Source organism: Rhopilema esculentum, chromosome 20, assembly GCF_057945365.1.
Source record: "Rhopilema esculentum isolate cy_ngs chromosome 20, ASM5794536v1, whole genome shotgun sequence".
Classification (NCBI taxonomy): Eukaryota; Metazoa; Cnidaria; class Scyphozoa; order Rhizostomeae; family Rhizostomatidae; genus Rhopilema; species Rhopilema esculentum.
Window position 1 is genome coordinate 2,760,112 of NC_142834.1, and position 13,107 is coordinate 2,773,218.

General features: G+C 36.8%; 1 protein-coding gene across 1 annotated transcript; it reads left to right on the forward strand.

The window, feature by feature from the left end:
- The first annotated feature begins 12 nt into the window (after positions 1-12).
- Positions 13-10,984, forward strand: LOC135687100 (uncharacterized). Its single transcript, XM_065203558.2, has 6 exons — positions 13-237; positions 3,365-6,173; positions 6,722-6,855; positions 7,431-7,632; positions 8,363-8,492; positions 9,382-10,984. Exons 1-6 carry the CDS (start codon positions 170-172, stop codon positions 9,540-9,542), a joined length of 3,504 nt encoding a protein of 1,167 aa, XP_065059630.1. The 5' UTR covers positions 13-169; the 3' UTR covers positions 9,543-10,984.
- Positions 10,985-13,107: the final 2,123 nt, after the last annotated feature.

Genomic DNA, 13,107 nt, shown 5'->3' on the forward strand with positions numbered 1-13,107 from the left:
ATGACAACATGATTATGCGCAGGAGAATGGCGGGTAGAACGAAGCTTTGATTGTGATTTGAATTTTTTGGATGGCGTCGGAAACGTGGTTCGAAATCGAGAATAATCGTGATTGATGATCGATATAACATGATCCTCAGATCTTTTGGAACAAATCACGCTGAATAGCAATGGAAGTTGAACAACAGGATGAGCTTGCAGAATATTTGATAAACAGTCTGAAACGGAAAGATGTGAAGTAAGTTGTCCAAGAAATTAACCGAACCTAGGCCACAAAAACAATCGCCAAAAACCGTGAAATGTAACTGATCAGATTACACTTTGATGGATCTTTGCCAGTAAATGAGGCCATCAGTTTATATTTTAGCAAGCGATTTTCGTTGCGAATTTATTCATGTGTATATTTCGATCTCAGTTAGCGATAGCGAAGTGAATTACGATTTGTTCTTTGTGCAAAAATATTACAATTAGAAAGCCAGAGGGTAATAAACCACAACTGATGTTGTAAAGCGCATGGGTAGTTTACACCCAGGAGTCTTACGTCACAATTATTCTAGGACAACAGCTATCTGAACCCTTCTAAAAAGCTGTGATATTTATCAAAATCTAATTGAGCAATAATTTTTTTGTCTAAAGCACATTTTCCTTTTGCAATCTTAAGTCATGTTGTCAGCTGTAGACACGCATGTTTGTAATGACTATTGGGGTCAACATTTTAACCACGAATAACCTTTTTATAATACTAATAGAAAACAGAAGCACACAATTTTTTCCAAATTTTAAGATATACTTGAAATATGAAGTAAAAATAACAAATAAAAACATTATTATTTATCAACCCTTTTGGCCTATATTCAACAAAGACTAACTCAAACTGACTATTCATAAAACTCACAAGTCTGCTTTAAGCATGTCAAGCCTGAAATTTTCCATGGCACTTTCTTTCATTTTGCCAAAGGGGGCTTTCAATTCCTGCACACACGATAGCAAAGCTTTAACAATTTTTCTTAACGAGTACTGTTTGTCTAATTTTCTATAAGATTTTTGCAATTCACAAAGATTCTAATCAATTTATGCTTTGTTGCTTCAGTCAAGAGAATGAAATGCGTTAGAAATGTTTGACTTACAATTGAAATTCAAACACAACTTTGATGTGCTAAAAACCCTTAGCTAATTTTTGTTTCTTGTTTAAAACAAAATGCAGAATTAACTCCCCCTTGACCTTATCCCTTTATTGCTTTGTCACATTACTTAATTAATTTTAAAAGACATTTGTAATTAGCATTTGTAATTACAAAATAATTATAATAAGACCATTTGTTATAGCAAGTTCATGATGATAATTTAGTCTTGGCTTATCAGTTCATTGCCTTGCTGAAAGAAAGATATCACCCAGGGTGATACTCTGGTATACCTAAGGCTAGGACAGTTTTAGGGTAATGATAGTCATAAATTCATTTACAGAAAATCTTGTTAAAACCAATCATTCTAATTCATAAGCTATTTCCAATATAAAAATTACAGAACAAGATTAAAAGAAACTGATCTAACAAATTGAACAGATTTCAGTGAAAATTTAGCACAGTTTTTGACATACCAGTTGCATATTTCCTCATGAGGGACATTTCCATTTTAAGTTTTCACAAAAGCCCAGTCGACACAAGCAAAATTTGTGTTTAAATTTCATGCAGGCAAAGGGTTTTTGTATTACACTGCCTAGTGACATTCCAAGTCAAGATATCTTAAATTTTGGTTGCAAATTCTGAATAAAAGATTACAGCTGCCCTTTGCACCCACATAATATCAGGCCTGTTAGCTTGTATCCTAGGTTTTGCTCCTATGAATTGGTATCCTATGAATAACTCTATAACTCCAGATTGTTGAAAACTCTATAATGACGACATGTTTCAGATAATTGACAAGCCCAGTTGTCCTTCCATCTAGCAGTTTTGGAATCGATCTACATGCAAACGAAAAAGCCCCCATTGTGTAGACTGTAGGAGTTTGTTCTCTCTCTTGGACTCCAGTGGTAATTTTTCTTTACGCTCGCGGCACTGATTGGTCAACTGTACCGGTCTTGTGCTTGCGTTTTTCTGATTGGCCTATTTCGATCCACAACTGGGTATATATTTTCCATCGTGTTCTTTCGGAACCTTATTCTGACGTTTTATGCTCTGAGGAGTGTCAGGCGAAAAAGCTTTTAGTATGTTGTAAAATGTCTGCTTTTTTCAAAGCCATTTTCATATCCTATAAATGTTAGCTTTAGCATTTTGATTGAATGATAATCATCTATTTTTGACAAACAGGAAATACTTGAGGACCACTTGTAACTCAGGGTCATTCACTTTAATGTACTTTGGATTGGGAATTCCAGACTCAATGAAAATAAAGCACATCTGATAACAGGCTTAAAAAAAGCAAAGAAAATTTAAATGGTCATTGTTAACAATTGAGCGATATTAAATTCATTTGTTTTATATTATTTTCTATCAGATCCAAAATATTTTTTCATTTTTGAAAGATAGCTTAGAAATATGTATAATGTGATGACTTGATCAATAGGAGTAGACATTTTTTTTATCTGAATTTGTCTGAAAAAGTTTATACTTGATGACTCTTGGGGACTTTCACAAGCTATTTTGCATTTATCCCCCTTGCCAGAGCTAGCTGCTAGCAAGGCCGCCAAGAGAGGGATGCAAGGGGGCAAATTGCCCAGGGTTTCAAGGTGTAGGGGGCCTCACAAAATAATGAATTCCCTTTTTTAAATGGAATCAATTAAATTACACATTATAATAAAAAGCAAACATTTGAAACGAATGAATGATTTTAAGCTAATCTAAAGATGCTAATCTAAAAATTTCATAAGATGTGAAATCTGTGATGTTGATTAAGTCTTGATCTAATCAAGCTCCTTGAAGAATTGTTTACAATGATTTACAACAAAGTTCAATTGCTTAACCGTAATTATCCATAGAGCTGTTTTGTGTCTGTCTTATAATTAGTGTGTCTGTATTGGTTTTAGCTCATTGCAAATAAAATATCTTGAAGAAATCTGGTGAAAATTCTCATTAACAAATAAAAACCTAACAAAACTGATGTTTCCTTCTGAAGCAGAGTTCCCTTTTGACGCAAATTTTTTTTTACCTTGGCTAAGAATTTGAAAATTTTTCGTTGAATTTGATCCATTTTAAAATTCTATCTCATTACATTGAATTCTGGTTGTCATATTGCTTTTTTCCTGAATACCTTTCATATTAATACTCCTTGCAAGATTCACAGAATCCGATGGGCAGCCTATCCTGTGATTTTTACTTCTTACACACCTTTTCATGTGCTTCTAAATCTGGTTTTTTGATTTTTTGTAGGAAAACTACAAAAGCAGTTGAGAGGGGTGCAGATCCTAACTACATTGGACCAGAAGGCTTTGCAGCCATCCACCTAGCTGCAGGTCTAGATGGTGCTGCGGGAATGCAGCTGTTGAAATTGATGCTCAGATACAATGGAGATCCAAACTTGAAATCATCAGACAGTGAGACAGCCCTTCATATTGCTGTCATGTGGAATAGGGAAAATGCAACAAGGCTGCTTCTGGCTTGTGGTGCTGACCCAACAATAAGAAATTCTGATGGCCTAACCGCGTTTGATTTGGCAGAAAATACAAGTGATCATGAGTTGAAATGTTTAGATTTGTTACGGAACAGCTTGAATGATTCATCAGAAAGCGACTTTTCCCCAAATGAGAGAACCGTGTTATTCAATCCGACATCAAATTACAGACATGGATCAAAGAATAACAAACTTAGAGAATCTTTGATGTCACCAAAAAGAAAATCAACAGAGTTTGGGGATGTAGTTGATGGTGAAAGTTCCTATCGCATGCAGCAATCAATCGGTCTAGAAGAAAAACAAAGTCAAACCCTTTATAAAAAGGTTCCTTCACCCAGCTATTTTCAGTTTCCATATAATCCAATGTGGGCAGGAATGCCTGGGTTTGAGGGCCATCAACCCGGAGACATGAAAATGTACCCAAATTTTAACCAGATGCAACATCCCGATCACCCATCTACTCTAAATACTGGTAAAGATTCTTTTTTTGATCTCTCTCTTCCTTCTCATAGACATTCGTTGATCAAAAATGCAAAAAGCTTTGAACATCAAGACAAATCTTGTCAATCGGATTCTCTAGAGTCGCTTGATACTGCCTTCACTTGGGACTCGGATATTGATTCATCTACAAGCTACTTCAGTCTCCCCAAGGATTCTTTAAGGGGCTTTATTACTGAGTTGAAGGATGGAGAAGAGAAGTATATGTTACACAAGGGTATCAGTGGCGAGGCATCTTTGGTAATCGGAACTGACTTTGAGTCTAGGATCTCTCTTGGTGAAATACCCGTTTCTCTTATTAAGAATGCCAATGAAAGTATTATAAGTGAACAATTTAGGCGGAGTTCTGGCAGGAGATCTGCAGAGAAAATGTTTCTTAGGAGAGCAAAACTTGTAAATATGCAATCTGGGAAGAAATCACGTAAAAGCCAAGATAGTTGGACAGGCACCAATGGTGCATCTGTTAGTAGTCCAAATGGTTATATGCCGGGGCGACCTCGGTTCTTTCGAACTCCATTCCCTTTGATTAACATGCCTGCTCGACAATTCCAAAATGGCTTTGCAGAGGAGGCTAGTCCAGGAGACAGCGAGGTTGGACACACTCCAGAAAAACCGAAAATGGTTGATAAAACTACTCAAAAGAGCTTCGAGTCTTCTCGTGTTAATGGTGGATCAGCTACTAACGATTCAAAAGTAGAGGGTGCAAGAACTGAAAAAACAACGAACTCAAATCGATCGAAACAAGCAAGAGAGTCTCCTGACAAACGAGCAATGTTTTTGCAGCAACACACAGCCATTCAGTCTTCCTTGTCATCGATACCGCCAGTGACGGGCACTGGCTCTGCAGAAACGAACACACGAACTCCAACGACAGACGAGACTCTCTCACAGCCTGGCAATGAAGAAACCGAGATAGAATTTCCCATAATGCACACGTTCGGTTCACCAAGGAATTTGTACGCCGAAGGAACACCTGTTGCTCCAAATATGACGCGTAGTTTGTTTGATCGGTCATTTTTTGGTGGAAATATGACAAATGGCGATATTCCAGATGGCGAGATTTTTAAATTTGGTTTTGAAGAGCCTGTGAATGAATCGAAAGACTCCTTGCAAGGTAAAGAAACAAAAAGAGTCTCATCAATACAGCGAAAGATTAATGTTTTAGATTCAAATCAAGCCGATGTTTTCCCTACCGATGCAGAATCGGCTGCTGGCGAGAGTGACGGAAATTCTTCTGGTTATAATGGCGACACTTCGCAACAGAACAGTCCGGATGATGTTGTGTCTGTTTCCCAACCCAAATTTGATTTGAGGAATTCGCCATCAGTGACTTTGAGAAGCAGGCGTAGAAAGGACATGATGGATGAGCGGTCGGGAAAGAATTTCGAAGAAGCATCGTCAACTGACACGGACAGCAGGGAATTGGCCGAAGCTGATAGGCCAGATGGAACAAAGGCCGACTTGCCTGCTTCCCCGAGGAAAAGGCTCAACGGCGTGACGTCATCTTCTGATGAAACTAACCGAGCTACGACAGGGAAAACTGAAAAAGATATTGTTGAGAAACGCCCTAATTTGACAAGGAGTCCGGGTTTTAGAATGCGACAAAAAGTTGACCATACGTTTGAAGATCGCACTGAATTGAAGAGCCCTTTATTACCAGAAGAACTCAAGTCGTACCACAAGGCACAGCTTAACAAGCCGACTCGTGCAAGAAAAAAATGGGAGCATAAGTATGACTGTTCATGCGAGTTGTGCATGACAAGAAAAGGGCATACAAGTATTTCACCATCATTACCCAACTGCGATCATGATCAATGTCATGAATGCGAAGAAGGTGATTTCGACGAGGTCTCAGTTGAGTATGACTGGAAAGACGTGAGTTTACTGGAGTCAACGAACGGCGAACAATCGATTGTCGTGCCGAAGGATATCCAGGCTTTGAATGTGGAGGAGCTAAAGCAAAGGTTGATCAAAGCTGATGAAAAACCCGGACCTATAACCAACAACACAAAGAATATTTACATGAAGCATCTCGCTAGAGTGGAGGCTGGCGTTGTTACTAAAGGGAAGGTAGGTTGTTCGTCTTGAATTTGATCTGCATTATTTTTATAACCTCTTGCCCTTTCCATTAGAAAATTCTGTCTTTATGCTACTGGCAACTTTCGATCCACAACGAGTTTGTTTTGTAGAAGCTATACTTTTTTATGCTTAAGAATATTTCATCCTTTCCGTTCTAATGGTATCAAACTTCGTTTGCTAAGCGTGTTTATCTCTAGTATTCTGATATCAGTACTAACTTTTATTTCAGTGCAGCAGTTTAACTCCTAGTTGCTAATGTTAGTGTTATATTTTCCCATCGTCAAGCATCTTATGAAATTAAACTTCATCAAATCTTAGTTTAAGTCACTGTTTTTCTCATACTTTTACTAAATGTTATTTTTATTATAACATATATCAAACCTAGTTCAAAGTTGACAAAAATTTACTGTAAACTAGAGAAAATACTAGTTTTAGAGTTTCTTTTCAATAATTTTGTCAAATCGTCCTATATTACAATGTAAATATCACTAAATTTGCTTCTCAATTCACGACTTAATGATGTGAAACTTTTGTTTTAGAGTTCAACATTCATGGAATTTGTTCCAGAAATGAGAAGAGAGTTAACACAACCGTGTGCAGAGGACTATAGTTCACTGGAAGAAGAGATCGTTAAAAATTTTGAAAATCCGCAAAAACACAAATGGAGAGAAGGGTTGGTTTTTGCTTTTAAAAGATCATCTAGTCTAATCTACGTTTGTATACCCAACAATGCACCAGATTTGGTATTTTCCACGCAATTTTCCAGACCAATACATAGTTGAATAAATTTTTAGTTTTTGTATGGATGGTTTTATTCTATTTGGTACTGCCAAAGGCCTGAAAGTTTTCTATGAGATAAAAATGGTGCTTATTAGGAGATTCTGAGTTTTATTCATTTTAAAAGCATTTGTAGCTTGCATCCATAGAAAATATTTGTCACAAACTATATAGCTGTAAGTATTTAAAGATAAATGTATTGGAAGTTGATTTGCAAGCACAAAATACCAAATAATGGAATGATAAGAATCGAGAAGTGTTAACTTGATTAATAAAAAAATTGTCTAGCTTCATGGTGGCTTCCTCGTTGTTTACTACTGTCTTTACTAGATTCAAAACAATTAAAAAATTGCCTAAATTAATTGTTGTAACCTATTCGAAAATCTATGCTTAATTTTTGCCTGTTGCTAGATTTTAGATTTTTCCAATTTCTTCTATACATTTTAAAGTTATTTAATGTTTGCTCTTCAGGCTGAAGAAAGCGTCGTTCAATTACATCCTCATAGACCCAAGAGTAACAACAAAACTGAAAAACAAAGACCTCGACGAGACAGAAAGATTTGGCTGTTTTGTACGCTCGATCTTCTACGTTGGAAAAGGAAACAAATCAAGGCCTCTCGAACACTTAACTGATGCTGTTAAGCTAAAGAAAGCGAACGACCAGGCTGCAAAGGTAATTACACTGACTCTCTTTCTATGTTTCATATTTATTCTCAATGGTAGTATTATAGGAACGTTATTATGTGGCAAGAGTTGCAATGGTTCCTGTCATATCCTGTGACTTTCCATCGTTGGTGTTCGCTTCGATTCTTGTCTAACGTGCAGAGAACACGGAGCCAGTGTGAGAGACAGTGTGTTGCCTGTGTAACTCTGATGTGAACTGAACTGACTTACATAAAAATTAACATACTTATATACAAAATAAATGTGCTGAGTAATGATGTGTTGTGATGATGTAATGATGATGCAATGGAGAAGGAAAGATCTAGACTTGGGAAGAAATCAGCATGACATAGATGTGTGAACATGTGTACAATGGTGAAGGGAATGTCATGTGCTAGGTGATGCTGTGAATGACCTAGGTGGATGTCATGGTGATGGCATGATGTAGGAATATGGCCTAATTTACAATATTAAAATCACTACAATATCCTTATCCAGAGGTGGTGCCAGTCCCCAAAATTCTAGGGACCTAGAGGAAAATTATATTATTTTCTGCGACCACGCCCTTTTTAGAAAATAAAATCATGCAATCCAACGTAAGACAATGTCAGAAACTACAAGTCCAGGAGAGTTAACTTGCTTTTACAAAATGTTATGCATTTTAAAAGCATTTTCGTATTTAAGCCATAAGAACTTTGTCCTTAAGCTTCTTAGTCACGCGCATGGTTTTGTTTTTTCAGGCAAGTGAAAAGCTGAAAATGATCCTTAATATTTGGCAGTCTGGTTATGGCGTCGTTTCCCTGAATTTGTTCCAGAATACAATTCCCGTTGAAGCTTACACGCGAGAAGCATGTATGATTGAAGCAATGGGTGAGTTGACAGTGATCTGGAACGATATCATCTTGTTGTTTTGCGTCAGTTCGATGCTTGCAGTTCCGATTATTACTTTTTTATTTATCTTTCATTTTACTGTATGCGGAAAAATCAACGATTTTTAGGCTTTTTTCAACTGCAACAGGCAGACCAAGTATATAGAGAGGCATTCGAGAGAAAAGCGAGACATTCGATTGTCATCAAGCGAAACACACAAAGTAGACAATAAGCAGTGCTCTGAGAAACTCTGGAAGAAATGTAATCAGAGTATTGAAATTTCTAGTTATAACACAAGAAACAATTGAAATCTTGACACACAAAATTTTCAGCTTGAGTGTACAACAAAAGGATTACAGCTCTCTTGGCTCAAAGCTTGGAATGAAATTCCCATAGAACTAAGGGAGATCCCTTCGCCCTATCAGTTCAAACGAAAATTAAAAGCTCATTTGAAGAGCTCAGGAAACCCGAATTAAAACACGACTTCCAGGAAGACCAGACGTCTACTTGATTTCAGCCATAATAGTACAATAATTTTTTAAATTTTTGTCTTGCATTATTAGTTTTTTACTTCATCATAACCTAAAATTAAATTTCTGATAGGATATCGTTTAGAAATGAGAATTCAATAAAGATAAGAAAATATCAAGCTTTTTTGTTTTGCGTAAGAAAAGTGAAGGATTCATACCAAGTTATGATGTTTTCTTATCAATAGATTGATTTAAAATACTTGCAGTGGTATGTCATGTCCACAAAACCGTATTTCTGAAATTGTGGACGTATTTGAACCTTTGATAAAGTCTGTCTGAGGTTGTTGGTGAAACTGGTCAAAACAGGATATTATCATTTTGCAAAATAGAAATTGACTTTATTTGGGTTTTATTCTCAGGACTTACGCGACTAACGAACCTAAAAAAAGGTGACTATTATGGATCGGCTGCTTCTTGGAAATTGAAGAAAAAACGACTTCTTGGAATTCATTTGCTGAAGAAAGCCTTCCAGATTTTCCTTGTCGAAGGAGAAAAGCAAATCAAAGAAGGAGATTTATGATTTTAAATAAAAGATCAACATATAACTGTAAGTGAAATAAAGTATTGTATAAATATAGTATATTTTTAATCAACCGATCATTTGCGAGAAAACAGATTAAAGGAAAGCAGTCCTTCCTTTTAATTGATGTACAGTTTAATTATCGCTTGGTTTTCAGCACTTGACAAGCCTTTTTTTGCCATTTACGTTTGAAATAAATAAATATACCATAAGGTTGTTTTTGATGGCTTTGGTTCTGAAGATTAGGCCCAAAAAGCCAGTAATAAGGCGACTGATAATTGCATGGTTTTTACTTTTGCCAAACTACGCTGGAAAATCTTTCAAAGCGTTTTTGTCTTTCTTTGTATCAAACTTTCAAAGAAATATTTTTATACATATTATACGATTCAACCATTTTCGGTCTTATTTATATTTCCTTAGTTGCTCGATCTTGCCTTATTTTTGATAATATTTTGTAAAGGCGAAAGTTGTTGGTGTTACCGTATATTTTTGTATTTTTGAGTTACTTGTATAATATTTTATTCGGTTCCTTCATGCTTGTTGGTTGTGTATTTTTAAGAAGCTTTTCCGATTATTCTTTAAACAAATGTCGAAAGATTGAATGTATGGAATCTGATCCAACTGTCTTTGAGAAGAAACAATGCAGATTTCTGTTTCAGGGGGAGGGTTAGAGGGAGGGCTATCCAATAATTTTCCTTGACTACAAACGTAGCTTTTACATTTAATGTTAGTTAACTTGTACATTTACCGCTGTAATTGAAACCCATGTAAGGAGAACATTGCCTGAGATTAGATGATCTTATTTCGTAGGTGCCCTGGAACAATAGAATGGAACTTGTACTCGTTGCTCCTTTCCCCGTACTTACCTCTCAATGACCACACCCATCGCGTCCTCAAATCCTTACGAGGCTATTTTTTCTTTTATTTCTAAAGCACAAGTCAAGTTTTTTAAAGAACTACTGTACAATACAAGCATATTTTTAATAGTAAATTGGCTTTAACAATCCCAACTTTTGCTCAATTGAAATTTAGAACCACCGTTTTCCTGTGCTGTGAGCCAAGATAAAGAATAAGTTAAATTAATCTCGAATGCTTTTATTATCTCCAGACCAGAGGAAATCCCCGTTATTTTCCTTCCCCCTTCTCTCCATCCTTTTCTCAAAATGTTTGGCCACAGCTCTCTTGATTGTTATTTGTTGCAAATATTCGTTTCAGCGACAACTCTATTCGTTTCAGAGCTTCGTCGTAGTTTGATTTTTCTTCAGTCCTGTAAATTTCTCTATTTTGTCGAGAAAAGTTTGTACTGCTTGTTACATATATGAGAACTTCCAAACAGTTTTGAGTTTGGAGATTTGTAAATACGATGTTTTATCGTAGATTTTGTTTAGAAATGTTTGTGCAGAAGGATCAGTGATGTTATTAAAAACAAAATGCGTTTGTTATATCGCCAAGTGCACTGTTTCATCGCGTTCCGAAACTTAGAAGTCATAGTTTACACAGCGTGTCTGGGAGAGGATCGAAATGTTGGCAAAATCTTGAAGATCCCTCTCCATATTATCAACACAAAGAGTAACATTTACTATAGGGAAAGACCACTTGAGTGTAAACATAACAAACCATTTTTTAATTGTTTTAGAAAAACAATCTAACATTTATCCCCGCCATATATCGGATAAGGATGTTCAATCTTGACTGAAGTAAAGGACAGGGAGGGGCAGCGTTCTCATGACGTAATTCAGGGTCAGCCGAGCTTTTTATTTATCAGTAGAGCTATGTTAAGTTAATGGATTACAGGGAAGTAATTGGTCGTCACTAAAGAGGTGCGTGTAAGGGGCGGATGCAGCACTCGTCATTATTTTGTTTCTGCATTTCCGAGAAGCCCAACGGCTAACGGGAAGGATAATCATCTAACGGTGCCCGAGTATTTCCTTGAGCCAAAGAAACCCACCGCTTTTGCAGCTAGTTTCTGCATCAAGCCAGTAAGTGTTAATGCCACACCCATATCGTTTCGTTTTAAGACTGGTTAATATTGTCTCCAGTAAAGCAACACATGGAACGAACTCGGTAACCGGATAATCCCGTTACCCGGCGCTTTTAGGCAGTCTTCGGGGCTGTAACCTCATTTCCGGAACGAGACAAAAGAATCCTGAAGGGTGAATGACGTCATCACGTGCACTGCGAAGAACCGTAATTTTGGGAGGTATTTCCTAAAAGCCAGTGTCCCATTTGCAGTACAGTTGACAAAGATCAAAATTTTATAGTGACCATCACGATATTAGTCTGAAAAAAGCATTGTTCAATTCACGAATGTGGGAGATGTAGTGTTTATTTGGTCAGGTATTAGTTTAAGCATCTTCCATGGCCACCACTCTGATCGAATCCCATTCCCTATAAATGCAGATCCCAAGTCCCCAGGGAGGTTTTGTTCCAAACAATCTAGTGGCATGCTGAAAAGAAAGTATGTAAATTGGGATTTGTAGTATTTGTCCTGTTTGCTGCCAAACTTAACCCGCGTAGAAGCATTGGTATTCAATTGACTGTGTTAAAAAATTTGCCTAATTTCTGCGTGAACCCCCATCCCCTACTAGGTTTTACAAGGTTTTCGATCTCCCACACTCGGAAAATGCTCAGCACAACGAACACTTGAAGGTACGCTTTTCAAACTAGGAATTCAGGTGAGTTGAAAGGCCGACCTCGTGTCTTACTTTTCGCATGACAACTTTGAATGTAACACAGAAGTTCTTTAGAATGGTAAAGCAAACTTCCTAAGTCTTTATCAAAGTAAGCCATGTGGGTTGCATGTCTAGATTAATGAACGCTGACTCTATACAAAGGGGCACGAAAGATCTTCGTTCGTCATACATAACAAAACTGGAATCGTTACCTCGCTGAGACGAAGTACCAGTGTGCTTGTTTACGCTGTAAGAAAATAAACTTTGACTATGATTATCGATCTTCAAAAGTTAAGGACGCCGGAGCACATTTTGGAGTATGTGTGTGTGTGTGTGGGGGGGGGGGGGGGGAGCTGTAGGCGAGTTTGCTAACTCCTGTTGTAGTTTTCCCCATTATTTTTGATGCCACAATATCATGCTTATGTAAACAAGTGCCCCTTGGCTCTAGCATGCTTGCAAGTACAACCATGATAAAAAGTTCATCATCATCATCTTCAGTAACAAACATTGCTTTTCTGTCCAGATAGTACTGCCTACATCATACATTGGAATTCTAACAAAAACTACAAATAATTACAGATATTTTCCTTTACAGACCACATAAGTAGTGGGGTTGAGGTGGTTTAGCCCCTCAAATATTTTCCAAAATATACTTAAAACCATACAAAAATCGTATTGCTCTTCGTTTTTAGTATGTTTAGCCCCTGATAACTGTTAAGCCCCCTCAATTCATAATATGCTCTGTGATCTTTGTTGCTCTTTGATTGAAAAAGACAAATATTTTTTCTTTTACCATAACCAATGAATGAAATATCAGGCAGAACAAAAATTTCCTTTAAGGTATGATGTTGCTAAGAAAACATGAATTGGTATACAGAAACAGAAAAGTTGTC

Bases quoted from the DNA above. Each gene is read 5' to 3' on its own strand.
- LOC135687100 (XM_065203558.2), top strand. From the start codon at position 170: ATGGAAGTTGAACAACAGGATGAGCTTGCAGAATATTTGATAAACAGT. The intron at 6,856-7,430 runs GTTGGTTTTTGC...TTTGCTCTTCAG, and splicing joins AAACACAAATGGAGAGAAGG to GCTGAAGAAAGCGTCGTTCA. The intron at 8,493-9,381 runs GTGAGTTGACAG...TTTTATTCTCAG, and splicing joins ATGTATGATTGAAGCAATGG to GACTTACGCGACTAACGAAC.